Source organism: Anabrus simplex, chromosome 1 (genome assembly GCF_040414725.1).
Source record: "Anabrus simplex isolate iqAnaSimp1 chromosome 1, ASM4041472v1, whole genome shotgun sequence".
NCBI lineage: Eukaryota > Metazoa > Arthropoda > Insecta > Orthoptera > Tettigoniidae > Anabrus > Anabrus simplex.
This window is the reverse complement of record NC_090265.1, coordinates 829,461,370-829,478,222: the sequence shown is the minus strand read 5'-3', so window position 1 is coordinate 829,478,222 and position 16,853 is coordinate 829,461,370. Positions and strand designations below refer to the sequence as shown.

At 36.7% G+C, this 16,853-nt stretch overlaps 1 protein-coding gene across 4 annotated transcripts in view; it reads right to left on the bottom strand.

Annotated features, from left to right (window-relative positions):
* Positions 1-16,853, bottom strand: part of LOC136873914 (protein lin-54 homolog) — a 264,832-nt gene that overhangs the window by 59,130 nt on the left and 188,849 nt on the right. For all 4 annotated transcript variants that reach the window (XM_067147255.2, XM_067147284.2, XM_067147265.2 and 1 more), the window contains one exon: positions 942-1,179. In XM_067147255.2, the coding sequence (XP_067003356.1) occupies positions 942-1,179 (238 nt within the window). The remainder of the gene's footprint in view (positions 1-941; positions 1,180-16,853) is intronic.

The window sequence follows — 16,853 nt, the reverse complement described above, 5'->3', positions numbered from 1 at the left end:
ACCTTTCAGCCCTAGATTATTACAAGCACTAAATGAGAACAATTCTGACTGATATTTAAAATTTTGCAAATAGTTTATGATTCATATGGTCAAGTCCTAAATGAATGGGTGGATGTTAATGAAACTTGGCATTTCAGTTTAGAATGAGATCAAGTACAATCCTAGCTACAATGTAAGTTGTTCTAAAAAATTCAGCAGCAAAGGGTGCTTCAGAAGTTGTCTAAAGCATAAAAATTTGATGTAGCCTTAAGGTTGGTTTTATATGAAAACAGCTTATGGCAACATGTATTTCAAATTTTTGTTTTATACCTTTTTCCGATACAGTGAAAAATAAGGGAAATATCATCAGCAGTTGTGTGAAAGTTTTAAGTCCAAGAGCCAGTAACTAACTCGATATACTGTAAAGAGAGTTGCTACGGAGATTGTTCTGGCAACATTTATAAGGCTTTCCACATCTGTCAGTATTTTTTAAAATGAACATGCTACTTGGCTTTCTTTTAAACTGTAAGGAAGAGATACAATCAAGATAAGGAATAATGCAGAAAAGAAAAACGAAACTGCAAATGGACACAGAAAGCAAGGTCACGACAAGCCCTGACAGGGAGAGGCATGTCCACTTCTGTACCTCAGAATCTGAGTAACAATATGAGGAGGGGACAAAAATGTAATCATGCACAGGCTTGTCCCGCTAATGACGGGTACTACAGCTAGTATAAATGCCGAGCTGAATGGCTAGAGACAAATGTCCCTGAGGTATCACAACTGTTATGCACTTAAAATCTTGCCAAGATTTGATTTCCCAGTTACATTAGCAATCTATTCTGGTGACAATTAGGATTATTGAGATAGCTAAAAATATTGAAACACAAAATCTTATCAATGCAACAAGCAAAAACCAATCATATAAATCAATGAATCTGAATAGTAAAAGGTGTTAATACCTCATAGCATTCACAGTAATTCTTCAGACAACCAGATCGCTTGCAGTTGCAACCCTTGTTGTGTCTTCTTTCATCTCCCACAATGCCCTTTCCTATTTTAGGTCGAAAAGCATTAGGATTCCTTTCTAAACATGCTTTAATAGCTCGCTGTCGATCTTCTTCATGTTCCAAATTGTTGTAGCAATTATTGCAATTGCACATATGGCAGAATTCACCATTAGCAAAGCAGTCGCAATACCTGAAAAAAAGTACGAATAACTGAGAAAAGCAGTACATAACGGTATTTCTGAGATCTATTCAAGTTGTTCAGCTTTCTAATTAAATGAGAAGATGAAGAAGGCACAAATCTGTCAGTCCACACATTCTCAATCTCCATTAATGATGGTTATGATTAGGGCTCGAATGTTTAGGAAAAGTCATATTTTTTTTCTTTATCTCTATTTTCTTGTCTGATTTGATTTTGATGCAAATCAGGTGATTATAGTCACAATTACATGATTTTTATTTGTCATATAAATGCATATTTTGGCTTTTTTTGTCATAAGGTCATATTTTGAGCTATTTTTATAGAAAAGTCATATTTTGGTCATATTTCGGCTGTAGCTGTGCAAATCATCGTCAACTTTCCGAATGAGAACTAGTACTTACAAAACTGCTTTTCCGTATCACACCTGTAATTAATACAAATGGAATACTCTGCCTCTTCTATCAAGATTACGCAGGATTTGTTTTCCTACAGTTTTTCAGAAAGTCTGGCATTATATTAAGTCGAACTTTGGAATTATATCTAGTGCAATTACTCGTTTAGAAGCTGCTAGCTTAGAAATTCATGCAAATATTGAAATTGTGAGAAGTGTTGAACTTTCAGCACAACAATCACGTGGAATAGTTGGCGTCAGTGTAAAATGGAAACTGTAAAATATGCTTAATCGAAGTGACGGTTTCCGCAGTGTGTTCAAGATAAATGATGTTCTTAGAGGAAAAGATACCAGTATATTTCAAGACGAGTTTATACTCAACAACAGTGATTTAATATTATTTAAATATGCACCAATAACATCTTGTGACGTAGACAGGGGCTTCTCTTCTTACAAGAATGTGTTAAGTGATAATCGGAGGTTTTTTTGCGCCTGATGCTTTGAAGATGAATCTCGTCATACACTTCAATACCACCCGCGGAGAAGAATAAAAATGTTATGCGAGTTTGCACTATATGCCGAGCCGCCCTACCATAATGTATCGAAAGACATCTGCTTAATTTGTTTCGTGGTGCTCAATTTACACTTGAACACGTTTGAGAAATATTAATGTAATCTGGGCTTAAACGTTCCAAAATATTTTTTAAAAAATTTATTGATTTCTAGTCTTCCTCATATTTCAAACCACCAATGAAGGGTAAAAACATGTTTTGACTTTTAAAATGTTGTGTGAGCTGATAATCTTTGCAAACTTAGTACTTGATAGGTATGTATTCACAAATGTTTGATAAGTGAATCGAGTTGCCATTGAATTAAAATCTTGCAGGTTTCACCTTTTCAATACAAAATACAATGCTGTTAGATGGTATTTACAACATTATTTTATTACAGAACATGTTACTGTATACAACGAGTTTTTATCTACAAATGGCTATCAATGTATATAGGAAATGAACATTTTAACATTAAAGGACTGTGTTCAACTTTAACTCCTCAATTTTAAGATCGTATTTGAATCCGACATTACGAGTGTACAGAGTTATAGCCATTACGGAATTTGAAGACAACTCATCATCCAGATGAGATTTTTTATATTTACGACATCACAAGATTTTTTTTTGCTGTAAATTAGTTTTCAAACTTAGCATAAGTTAGATTTTAAGGAGTCAAGTTCAGCAATATGTTGTTGTTTATTGTTTATATCGCCAAGTTTTTTCACTTACTATACAGCTGATGATGGTGTCAAAATGAAACACCGAAACATGTTCTGAAATAAAATAATGTTGTAAATACCATCTAACAACATTGTATTTTGTATTGAAAAGGTGGAACCTGCTAGATTTTAATTCAATTGTTATCTCAGTTCAATACGGATAAGAAATATGAAGTTCCTTACGTTTAAAGTGAATCGAGGACAATAGACTGTGAATAACTGCTAAACATGTATATTCAAAAAATTAATATGAAAGTAATAATAACGAATTTAGTTAACAAATATGTATCAAAGGAATTGCCATTTCGATTTATAACTTATTTTAAAATGGCCATATTTTATTTAGATTAATCCTTTTCGGGTAATATTTCGTCACTTTTGAGGTCATATTTGCTTGCTTATTTGGGCTATTTTTAGGTCTTAAACATCCGAGCCCTAGTTATGATTAAAGGACTTCATATTTTGTGACTTGTGAAAATAGTAAAAATAATTGAAACCACCAAAAAGTGGTGGAAGCCATCACATTTGATTAAATACAATGCATCTGCAAAGGTCGTTTGCAAAACTGCCTCCATTTCAGAATTTCTGCTTGTATTTGTATTCTTATGACCCTGGCACACAAATGCTCAAAAGGACAACCCAATATAGACTCACATGGAAGAGAACCATCACAGGGAGAAACCAGGCATAAGATGGAATACACATGACGACGACGATGAGAAATTTACAAGTATCTTCTGTATATTAACTCTGTTATCTGAGCCCAGCTTCTTTTTTATGAAAAAAAAAATCAGGCTGGTTAAAATTTTTCCCATGTTGTAGCAGACATGGAGTAGTAACACTTCAAACAGGATTGATCACGCTTGAAGCTGCTTCATTTTTGCTGGGAGTTCAAGACCAAAACCATTATGAGTCCCAGGTTACCTACTGCTAAAGCCTTACCAAAAATACATAAAAAAGATGTGCCAATGCGCCCTATTATAAACTGTCGAAATAGTCCCACCTACAAGGTTTCTAAATTTTTACACCATTTTTTAAATAGCCATTATAAGTTCAATAATGAAGCCTATGTCAAAAATCCAGTTGATTTTTGTAATAAACTTTCTAAATTCAAGTTACAAGACAATCACGTCATGGTTTCGTATGATGTCACCAATATGTATACTAGTATACCAGTAAAAGAAACCATTAGTTTAATAGAAACTAACCTTTTGAAACATAACACTATAATCAAATGTGAAATAGATGAACTGATCAACTTGCTAAAATTTGTAGTAAACAATAACTTCTTTACATTCAAAAACAAAATTTACCAACAGAAGGGACTAGCGATGGGCGACCCGATATCTGGAATCCTTGCTAACATTTTTATGGATCACCTCGAGACTAACAAGATAATCAATAAAATCAATGGTCTACAACTTTGGCTAAGATACATCGATGACACATTTGCCATCATCGACACACATCGCAATAATAGTGATAACATTTTAAAGACCCTTAATGACCTTGACCACAATATCAGGTTCACTAAGGAAGACGAAGTCAACAGGTCTCTAAACTTCCTGGACTTAACCTTGACCAGAGCCAGTGATAATTTTATTTTCCAAATTTACAGAAAGCCCTCCGCTGCTCCTTTGACAATAAAGAATGAGTCGTTACACCCTCAATCTCATAAACAAGCAACTTTCTACAGTTTAGTTCATCGAGCATTAACTTCACTAACCCCGCCATACAGAGCATTACTAACCCATTTAAGAAGCATAACATCAGAATTGCCTACCGAACTCGCAACACTAATCGGAACATATTCTTTAATTCCAACTTGGTAAATACTTCTCAAGACAAATTTTCAAACTCTGGTATTTACAGACTCAAATCAGTGTGAATTTTCTTATATCGGACAAACTGGCCGCAGTTTTAGAACTAGATACTTGGAACATTATAATGCCTTAAAGCATAAAAAGTACTCTGCCATGAGCAACCACATGAGGGATTCCGGCCACAATTATTCTACAATTGAACAGGACCTCCACATTATAAAATATGTAAATAAAAGCAGCTTAATGATTGAATTGGAAAATACATACATTTTCTTGGATCAACATTTTAATAATAATAATAATAATAATAATAATAATAATAATAGTAATAATAATAATAATAATAATAATAATAATAATAATAATAATTTGAATGATGTACCTGAGAACAACAGCCCATTAATTGAACAAGTCCCCAATTTACTCACTAATCTTAATATAAATCATAACAATTTCACAAAAATCTTCAATTATAAACCTTTAAATACCCTCCAGTCGTCATAACAGATTCCACCTTACCCCCTCCCCATAATACAGCTCCGCCGCCAGCTTCCAGCACTCTCATTGTTGCGCCTACCCCTCCCGTCCCAACTTACTCTTTGCCTAGGCAAGCACACAGATACAACACACGCAGCAACGGGCATAAATTTAACAGACCCCCTTGAACGGCTAATGTCTCTGCTCAACGCTCATCCAACATAAGAGGTAAGCGATCTTAGTCTCCCATTCTGAACACCCTATTTTCAAGGCCCCAGTACATCTTTTTCCTTTTTCCATTTTCAGATTTCAGTTCACGCACTTGGCATCTTATTATTTTTTTCCGTTTTGGTCTTGAACTCCCATCAAAAATGAAGCAGCTTCAGGCGTGATCAATCCTGTTTGAAGTGTTACTACTCCATGTCTGCTAAAACATATGATTTCTCTCGCCCGTTCTCACGTATCTATACAAGAGTGGGATTTAATTATTTCTTCACTTAAAAGAATATAACCATCATGTTTTGTTATATATGAACATTCTTATTAACTGACTGGCAGCCATGAGTTTGATATTACACTGCCAGCTCTATGTTGTACCTTATGTTTTTACCCCTGGCAACACGATTACGTGTTTTTTCTAACTCAGCCATGATGAACACTCTTATATATTTTCACGCTTGTTTTTATGTTTGAACATTCTGATTGACTGACTGGTAACAATGATATCCTAATGATTTTAATTATTTCACTACCAGCTCTGTATTGTAGCCTACTTTCTGTTCTTATCCTCTGTCTCAACTCGATTGTGTTTTTCTCTTAGCCATGTTGTAACATTCCATGTTTTTTCACACTAGTTTTAAGCCTATTTTCATTTTATAAATATAAATGTTGATTCTTAGGGTGCCGTATATGTTAAGGACACTACGTTCAGGGCCCTGACCTAACTTTAGGCTAAGATTATTTTCGGCTGATGATGCTTACGACTGTTAAGCGAAACATGTCCCATCTTACAACGCCTGTTGTAATGTTTATTTCCTAAATATAGGAAAGATAAGTATTGGAAAGGTGGTGTTAACTATTATTCTTGTTTTAATGTTCATATCTGATGTCCAATACGGTCTACAATGAGATTTATGACTTGTAACATACCACTTAGTCGAGCAGCTCTTCTTCTTTCTCTCAATTCCTCCCAACCCAAACTTTGCAACATTTTTGTAACGCTACTCTTTTGTCAGAAATAACCCAGAACAAATCGAGCTGCTTTTCTTTGAATTTTTTCCAGTTCTTGAATCAGGTAATCCTGGTGAGGGTCTCATACACTGGAACCATACTCTAGTTGGGGTCTTACCAGAGACTTATATGCCCTCTCCTTTACATCCTTACTACAACCCCTAAACACCCTCGTAACCATGTGCAGAGATCTGTACCCTTTATTTACAATCCCACTTATGTGATTACCCCAATGAAGATCTTTCCTTATATTAACACCTAGATACTTACAATGATCCCCAAAAGGAACTTTCACCCCATCAACGCAGTAATTAAAACAGAGAGGACTTCCTATTTGTGAAACTCACAACCTGACTTTTAACCCCGTTTATCAACATACCATGCCTGCTGTCCATCTTACAGCATTTTCGAGGTCACGCTGCAGTTGCTCACAATCTTGTAACTTATTCATTACTCTATAGATAATAACATAATCCGCAAAAAGCCTTACCTCCGATTCCACTCCTTTACTAAAATCATTTATATATATATATATATAAGAAAAATCTCTAATTCTCTGAGATCTATTTTGTAGAAATATAGCAACCCATTCAGTCACTCTTTTGTCTAGTCCAATTGCACTCATTTTATTCACACACAATATATATTAAAAGTTTTCTAGACAAAGATGTAGTGCTATGGGGATGAAAACAAATCGCTATGCATGCCATGTCTACAGTACATGAGTTATGCTGACCATTCCGCTAAAGAGCCGAACTAGATGACAGAATTAAGCAATTCTGGACTTATGAGATCAGGAGATTAATATCCAGATTTTGGCAACATGCAAGTTATTTGGGAAACCTCTGAGGAAAAAAAAAAAAAAAAAATAAAAAAAATTGCAAACTGAGGCAGTAGAAAAGTTGAAGGCTGGATTGTTTCTCATCTCTGTCCCCACACTATTCAGAGTTAGGAGTTAAGAGGCTTGCTAACAACTGGGACATCCTATCACAAGTTCCTTGCCTCCAGTGCAGGTCATGCATACTTCAGCACAGCATCCTTGCAACAACCACAATATTACCAATGACGATTCTTGAGATGTGTGTACAGGATATTTTAGTATAAAGTCATTAACTCCACTGTTAAAGCCACTGTTAACTTTTTGTCTCGTTCTAGCCCAGCCGTTTCCTGGCGCTGGTGTGTTTCAGCACTTGGGCACTCCTTATTTGTAGCTTAGAAAGTCATCAACAAGGCACGATTTGTGCATGCACGCGCGCGTGCGCGCATGTGTGTGTGGAGCTGGCTCAAAAGACCTGACCTCCATGGCACATCTGTTAGAAAAGGGACATACCAGTAAAATATTTTGCATGTAGTTCAATGGCACCATTACTTCAAATAAGTATCAACATGTTCCAGCTAATCAACTCAAAGGTGTCGTAAATGAGATTTGGCGAAATTGGGAATGAAACTGGGATTTCAGAATTAGATAAGCTTGACTGCAGTGTAGTGAAAATATCGTGACTAGAACCAACAATTATCAGCTTCTTCACAGTTATCTGCCCAACGACTGGTAAGTGCAGCTAGTGCTGTAGTTACCTCTATGTTAGAACTGATATCAACAAATATGAGGCGCTACTTCATTATTGTTTCGTACAAGGTCTTATATTAGTTTCATAAACATCAGTAAGTAACAATTAACTGATTACATACATTCATTGTAGTTTTAATGTACTTTGGTCTGCTGGAGTCAACAATATTTTAAGCAGTATGTTTACTCTCACGTTATCACTGGCTTTAGTTACTGATTCCACTTGTATGGTGTCATCTGTCCCAGCTGTTTCAGTTACAACCTCCTCGGAGCATGACGCCTATACTGTAGATATATCTTCTAATACGGGAACTGAATTGTCAAATAAAATAGAACTCTAATCAAACGTATCTTCATCGGGCTCAAATTGATCTTTCAGTGCAGCTATAATGTTAAGATCTCTTTTGCCAGACTTTGAATCATGAGTCCCATCAACAGTTGGTGAAAACCCAATCTGAAATTATGGAATATTTACCATTAATATTTAGATTTGTACTAAATAATAAACAACTTAGGTACCAGTATATATTTAATATAAGCCTGCTGAATAATAAATACTGATTTGTCATTGTTTTAAAAATGTAATTATATCCTTTAATCAGTGACGTGTCTCATAGACTCCCAAGAAACATAAAACATCTGGACTTTATTAAAAATCCTGCAGGGAGCTTTTGTTTATGTTACCTTCTTATCAGCTGTGTCAACAACATTTCACACCCTCGCTACCTTCAATTGAAATTCTCAAGTGGACTGCCAGACCTCACGTCAGCAGTTACAAGAGTATTTTTGTCAATGCATGTTGTGTGGTCCGCCTAAGTAAAACACCTCAAATGACTGGTCAATTGCAGTTATTATAACTACAAATCCTCACTTCGAGGAGTATATTAGGGAACTACCAATGAAAAATGTAGCGATATGGCTATCTTCTTTCGGCTATTGGAGATCGCAGTTTGTAGCACTTTCGTGTTGTTCAAGTTGTACTATGAAAACCCGGGTAACAATAATGGAATTTTTGAAGGGACTGGCAACTGATCAAGTGAAATTACATATCAAAGAAGAACGATAAATGGGTGAGTTCCCAGAGAGATATGAGCAGAAATAAGTAACATTTTTCTTGCAAGACTCGGCGCAGAGATACGGAAGAAAAACTGAAGAAACAGCAATCTTCCCATATGTCCAGCATTCTTCAAGAGAAAAACAGCATAGGCGTGTTTTAAGTGGGATTTGCCGGTTTGTTACTACAAAAATCTGCAACAGTTGCATCAAGGACGAATGAATATCACACCATCAGAGCAGAACTTCAGTGTCGGAATGATAGGTTCCTAAGTCTGCTGCACATTTTCATTTATATGATTATTTTTGTTTACACCTGTGTTTTGGATCAGTGAAAAGTAGTCTGTTTGGTAAATGTATCATTTTAGTGACGACAATGATCAAGATCAATTTAATCTTCCCATCCCCCTGCAAGGCTCCTGTTCAGCATAGCAGGCGAGGCCACCTAAGCGAGGTACTGGTCATCCTTCCCAGTTGTATCCCCCGACCCGGAGTGTGAAGCTCCAAGACACTGCCCTTGAGGGGGTACAGGTGGGATCCCTCACTGAGTCCGAGGGAAAAACTGACCCTGGAGGGTAAACAGATCAAGAAGAAGTGATAATAGGGTTAAACCTCTAAATTTTCATATTTCTACTATTTCTTTTTTCGAACAATGATACAATGCTTCCTTGCTGCCAATCTTCAGGTAACCTTTCATCTTTCCATATGGCATTGAGAGCTCGGTATAGCCACTGTAGTCCACTGCTACCTGCTGCCTTAATCATATCAGCATTGAATTCATCTTTTCCACTTGCTTTACCTTAGGTCATTGCTTTCTCTGCCCTATCAAGTACCAACCATGTTATCAGGTTCTCTTCTTTTTCTCCATCTATTATTTCCATTTTTTATCTCCTTCTTCCTCCGAGCAGTCATCCTCATTTTTTCAAAATATTTTGCCATCACCTTCTGAAGACCCTTTTCATCATGTACTATGGATCCATCTTCTCTCTCTTATGCCTTGAATTTTTCTTGATTTATTCTTTTCGATTTTATTACTCTGTATAATAGTTTCTGATTTCCTGGACTATCTTGCTCAATTTTGTTCGTAATCTCTCCCCAACATTTTTCCATTTCTTCCTTTATACTCCTCTTTACTTGTAGTTTCAATGTTTTGTATTCCACATGTAACCTTTCTATCTTATTCTCATCCTTCTGATACATTTTTTGCTTTTCCTTGTCCATTTCTTCCTTCACCTTGTTCCTTTCTTTCATTTCTTTTTTTATTTTGTCTGTCAGCCACCGTGTCTCCTTTCCCTTAACCTTTGCTTTTGCTTTCTGCGCACCTCAATTGCTGCTTACAAATGTGTCTGTCTTAAATTGTCTCACTCTTCTTCTCCACTTCGTATTTCTGTGTTAGGCAACTTCCTTTTTATCCTCCTCCTCCAATTTTCTAAACTGATCTTTAGTTTCTTCTACAGTACAATTTCAGGGATTTTTACTTGTTTTAATTCCACAATTAATAATCTATGATCACCTTCCATACTTTCACTGGGGATTATCTCCGTATTCATGACATATCTTGCCCATTCTCAGTCTGTTATTATAAAATCAATCAGCGTTCCATACTGTCCATCCCAACTGTATCGGCTGATCTTATGGCTATTCCTCTTCATAAACCATGTGTTCTTTATTATCAGGTTATTTCTGATACAAAAGTCCAACAGTTTCTCCCCATCTTCATTTCTATCGCCATACCTATGTGGGCCCAGAACTTTCTCGTATCCCATTCTATCAGTTCCCATATGGGCATTCAATCTCCCATTATCACGATCCCATTTGCAACAATGTGTGTTTTCAGTTCATTGAGGAAATCTTCTTTTTCTTCCACACTAAATCCTGTCTGTGGAGCATACACCTGTACTATCTTCAGTAGTTCCTTGTTTACATGTATGTGCATTATTATAATTCTTTCATTTACATACTCAACTTCAGCTATTGGTTCAATATTATTATTATTATTATTATTATTATTATTATTATTATTATTATTAAAGTGTCTTTATTGTGGCGAAGTTAGGGCTTCCGGCCCTTTCTTACACTTAACCACTTCATGTATATACAATGTAATTTTTACATAAAATTTAAACATATGAAATTTTTACAACCTAAAGTATAACTAAAGCAACTAAAGTATCACTAACTAAACTAAGGTGAGTAAAGTATAACTAAATTATATACAGGAACACATTGCAATAAACAACCATATTCACTCTCATTCATGCATCCCATTCACACTCAAGAAAGACTGGAAGTGCTTAAAAGATGACGCTGGCAAAGGATTTTAAATTTTGTCTTAGATTTAGCTTCTCTGATGTCATTGGGGAGTTCATTCCACCAGCTCGTGGCGGTGATTGTGAACGATCTGTTGTAGGTTGCGGTTCGATGCACAGGAATTTCTAGCGTACAGCCTGACCGGGTATTGAACAGGTGTAGGGAACTAAGGTAGCGAAATCTGGTGGATAGGTAAGGAGGAGTGTTTTCAGAAAGCACTTGATACACCGAAGTAGTTGCATGGAGTCTACGTCTGCCATTCAGTCGTAACCAAGATAATTGTGTATAGAATGGGGATACATGGGCGTATAGTTGTATGTCGAATGCATACCTGATGCATGCATTTTGGGCACGTTGCAGTCTCATGCTTTGCTTGTTATTGATATCAATAAAAACTGTATCACAGTATTCGAGAATTGGAAACAAGAGTGATTGAATGAGCTTTATTTTCAAGGACCAAAGAAATATATTTTTAAACCGCTTCAGAGGATGCAGGCTTTGATATACCTTTTGGCACACTTTCGTCACATGTTGCGACCAGTTCAATGTTTCGCTTATAGCCACACCAAGATTCATAACTGTTTCACAAAATGGAATAATGGTACTGTTTAGTGCTACAGGAGGAATTTCGTATTGTTTTAAGACGTGTAAGTTTTTCGAAGTACCAATGATTACTGCTTGCGTTTTAAGAGGATTAATTTTGAGATTGTTACTCAATGCAAAATTACTTATGAGACTTAAATCAGCATTAACTTTTTCTACAGCACTCTGAATTTTATCAGTTCTTGAGTGGTAGTATATCTGCAGATCATCAGCATAAAGATGATACTTGCAATGTGTAATCGATTTGGCAACATCATGTAAGTAAATTGCAAACAGCAATGGTCCAAGTACAGACCCTTGGGGGACACCGAGGGGTTTGTTAAGCCACTCAGATCTGCTATTATTTACTTTGACACACTGACAGCGATTTTTGAGGTATGAACTGAAAAAGTTTATTGCCGTCTTGCTGAAATTTAATGAATCCAATTTTGAAAGTAGCAGTTGAGGAACAACAGTATCAAAAGCACTAGAAAAATCAAGTAGAACCAGTACAGTCACTTGTCGAGTGTCAATTGCCTGTCGGATATCATCAGTTACTTTCAGTAGGGCAGTCGTTGTGCTGTGTCCTTTCTTGAAACCAGATTGGTAAGGGTCAAGCAATGAGAAGTTAGTGAAGTAAGTGAGGACTTGTTCGTGTACCAAGCGTTCGAGTACTTTGGAAAGGGGTGGGAGAATGGATATAGGGCGATAATCTGATGGTAAACTAGGAGAATTCTTCTTAGGAGTAGGAATGACGATACCATGCTTCCACACAGTTGGGAATACTCCCTGTACGAGGCAATGATTAAATATATGCGTCTGAATAGGTAATATGGCACCAATATTTTTTATGAAAAATGGAATGGTATGTCGTCATTACCCGGAGCATCTGACTTGAGGGAGTAAATTACACGCTTCACATCGTTCGCACCAACTTTTTTGAAAGTGAATTTTACTTGATTTACTCGGGAATGAACATTTATGGTGTTAATATCATCATCGGTTAGGTCATCAACTGGTCGATGATGATTATTATTACTATTATTATCATTAATATTCTGATTCACTATAAATTCCACTCCACTTCTTCTCTCTTTACTGTTACCCATCCAGTAGAAGGTGTACTCCTTTCTTAGTTTCTTCATTCCTGTGTTGATTAATACAGGAGTTATTTAAAGAACAATGTTTTTATGCAGTTTGAAGATTGAAGCTTTAAGTGGCCTGCCAGGATGCATACAACATTCAAATACACTTCATGCCCGGCATAGGGTTAACATGCCTGAAAACCAGTTCCAAACCAGCTGTTACAAACAAGCTTGTTAGGGGCTAAGAAGAGATGGATGCAGAAGAACTGGGTTTGATGAGGGGAAAGTCCATTGAACCGTACTGACGGAAATAATCCCCACATATTAAAAAAAAAAAAATAATAATTGAAGTAAGAAATTGGGTAGGAGTTTTGTTTGCATCAAGGGTGGCAACACGCTCCTGGCACACCTGGTTTTCAACGTTGGCATTAGTTCGCCACTAGCAAAGAGGTAACAAATGCCTGGCAACTGAAAGGAAGAAAATGTAATGAACTATTACGAATATATATGTATCTGAATGAGGTTACTGGGATGGGAAACTTGTGTAGTTGTGCGTGGACCCAGTGTTGCCAATTCAGCAGTTTTCCCGCTAGATCTGGAGGCTTTCAATGTTAAGTTTGCACGTGAAAATCAACAACAGCAGCTAGCGGGTTTCCTGGCATGTTGTAGCTTATAAATAGCTGGAATCTAGCCAGAAATATCATTGTTATTAAATATGATTTTATTTATCAGTATAGTACTGACAACCCTAAATACGTATTAGTAAGTGCGACTTTATATTTTAATGCTAATGAAAATGAAAAGTCTGCATAATGGTGGATCACAGCTCTATTTATTTTGCTGAAAATAGAAAATTAGAAAATTGGAGTCTTTCTGGTGTAACTGTCTGTCTCGCCTTTTGCGGCTCTAATTCAGATGACAGGAGCGGCTATGTCTCAGTCAGAAGCATACTACATGGTCCCGGTCTCGGTGACCAGTCAACCGGTGATGACAGCACTTCCCATCTGGTATGCCACCAGCCGGCCCTTACCCTCCATGCCGTGCCATCTAGAATGTCAAAGCATCTGGAAATGGTGAAATGCACCTATTTTGCATGTTGTATAATTTGGAAATTAATGTAAACTGTGATATATTGGTCGTCATGTCATTCAATACGTGATCGTGTATGTTCAACCACACCTCTTTTCCAATATATACAGTAGTTTGAAATTCTACCAGAATTTGGAGAAAAACTAACAGGACTGTTCCAAACACAGTTGGCAACTCTGTGTGGGCTGTGCTGTCATTCTTCTGTGCGCATCAATTGAAATGAATCACTTGTTCAAGATGACAACTAAAGGTACATGCTATAGGTCTTTAATGAAAAGCTGTAGATTATAGAAGATGCAGAAGAAATTGGAAATCATGCAGCAGGAAGAAAATATGAAGTAGACGAGAGCTGTATTCAAGATTGGCGAAAAAAATTACGGATTCAGCAAACTAGTAGTAATTACCGGGCATTTTGTGGACGGAAAGCAAAGTTTTCTGAGACTGAAGTAAGATTATGTGTATAAATCACAAGAAAAGAGACAATTTGGATGTGGCGTTATGGATGAAATGTGCCAACTTAAAACACTATCGACTGCAAAAGAACCAGGTGTTGCTGGATTCAAAGCTAGTCGTGGATAGCTTTCACGACTTCATGCTTGTTACGGCTATTCGTTTTTTAAGAAAAACTACCACAGTGCAGTGTCTTCCAACAGATTATGAAGATAAAATTGTGAATTACCACAAATATGTGATCAATTTATGCAAGAAAACCTCTTACATACTTTCACAAACAGGCAATGTGGACCAGATACCTATTTTCTTTCAAATGCCGCTTGGTTATACGGTAAACAAAAGAAAGGTGCATCCAACATTACAGTTAGAACTAGCAAGAATGAGAAGCAAAGGTGTACAGTTACGCTTTGTGTAACCGCAGATGGAAAATGCCCTCATACCTCATATTTAAAACAATTCCAAAAATAAACGTGAAAGGCGCTATCGTAAAAGCTCAATCCAAAGAGTGGATGGATAATAGCCTAGTAGCTGACTGGGTGAAGCAGGTTTGGCAACGGCACCCTGGAGTGTTACTAAATCTCAGAATTATGCTCGTTTAAGGTAGTTTTCGCAGGCACACTACTCAGAAAGTTCATGCTGTTTCAACAAGGAGTAGAACCGACTTGTTAATAATTCCAGGAGGTCTAACATCCGTTTTCCAACCATGCATTAACCAGCCTTTGTGCACTTCTGGTAATTATCATACTCTTTGACTGACCTCGACACCTTTGTCGATATTTTCCCCGGACGTGACGTATGACTTATCTACTCCTTGACAGATAGCACTTCCGGCCATCAGCCGAAGTGTTGCCAATTTTGTGCTTGCCTTCTTTGGAGAAAGGTTGTTTAACGGTGAAGCCAACATGACGATTCTTGAAAAGATGAGCATACCGAGACGCAAGATATATAACTTATGTCGCTTGCTGTTCCTGCCTTGGATTTATCCATTCTATTGCCCGACTCTCCCTTTGAGTCAATGTTTTGTGATTACGTAGAGTCTCTGCGCTCTATCCAACTATCATGCAGGTAATTGTTCTATCTTGGTTTGCTGTAGTTGCGTGGGCATTATAATTATATTTTCATTCTGCAGACTTTACGTGTCTATTTACAGCAGGTTTTCATTTACCTTTTTTGTGTGCTCTATTTTGTCGTTATATAAACACGTGAGGACAGAGAATGATATTAGTCGGTTGTATGATTGGTTTGTGTTCCTGTGACCTACTTTGAGACCTACCATTCTTGCTTCTCGTCGGTTTCTTTCATGACTGAGCTTTTGATGTAGTACTGTTTTTTACGCTATGACTGGTATTCATGTTTGCCCATGGCAAGGCGATATGGATAGGTTGTGGGCATGCTGGTTGTAATTACTATTGCTACAATTAATGTTGGAATATGCCTTGCCTCAATGCGGTGATCTTTTATAATCCTTGCGCATCTGATATGAGCTCATGAGTCCATGAAATTACACGTCATGCTATACGTAATGTGCCTTGACATACTGGTCTATTCTGAATCACACACATATTTTCTTTGCTTGGTCTCTATGGTATATGCACGTGTGCAGTTGTGCTGTCTGTCTGCCTGACTGATAACATTCTCCGTATCTCACAGAGTTATTTTCATTTTTACTTGTATTTTTCTTTATTTTCATTTTTGGGCTATTTGTGGCCTATTTATTTAGTTAGGTTTGTTGTGTTCCTTTGAATTTATCTGTTTTATTGTTGGCTTTGTTTACCCCGCCTCGTAACTATGGCAACCATCTTTTTATTTATTTTTTTATTTATTGGCTTTAGGTGCCAGACCAAACAGCCAGCTAGAAATACGTAAGAATACAAAGCATATACATAAAATATACACTGAGAATACATATATGAATCTTCCATACTATTATACTGGTATGATGTTCTGAGCCCATACAGAATGCGCCCACACACATACAAAGAGAAAAAAGAATAAATTGACACACTGCAACTGTAGTATATTTACGTAGTTTTTCTGAAGTAGTATCACGTCAAACTTCATAATCTTAAATCGGTGTCTTTTAAGAATATAGCGATTGCATTATACACCTCTGGTTGTTGGGATGATAAAATGCACTGGATGTTGAGTGGTAGTGGTAGTTGGAAGTTCAATGAAAGTAAAGTTGATATGAATTTTTCCCGCTGTACATTATACAGATGGCATGAGAAGAAGATGTGGTTGAGGTCAGAGATTGTTTGGCGGTCACAGGAACAGTATGGTGAGTTTAGGACTCCTATCCAATAGAGATGATTTGCAAAACTGCCGTGATTGA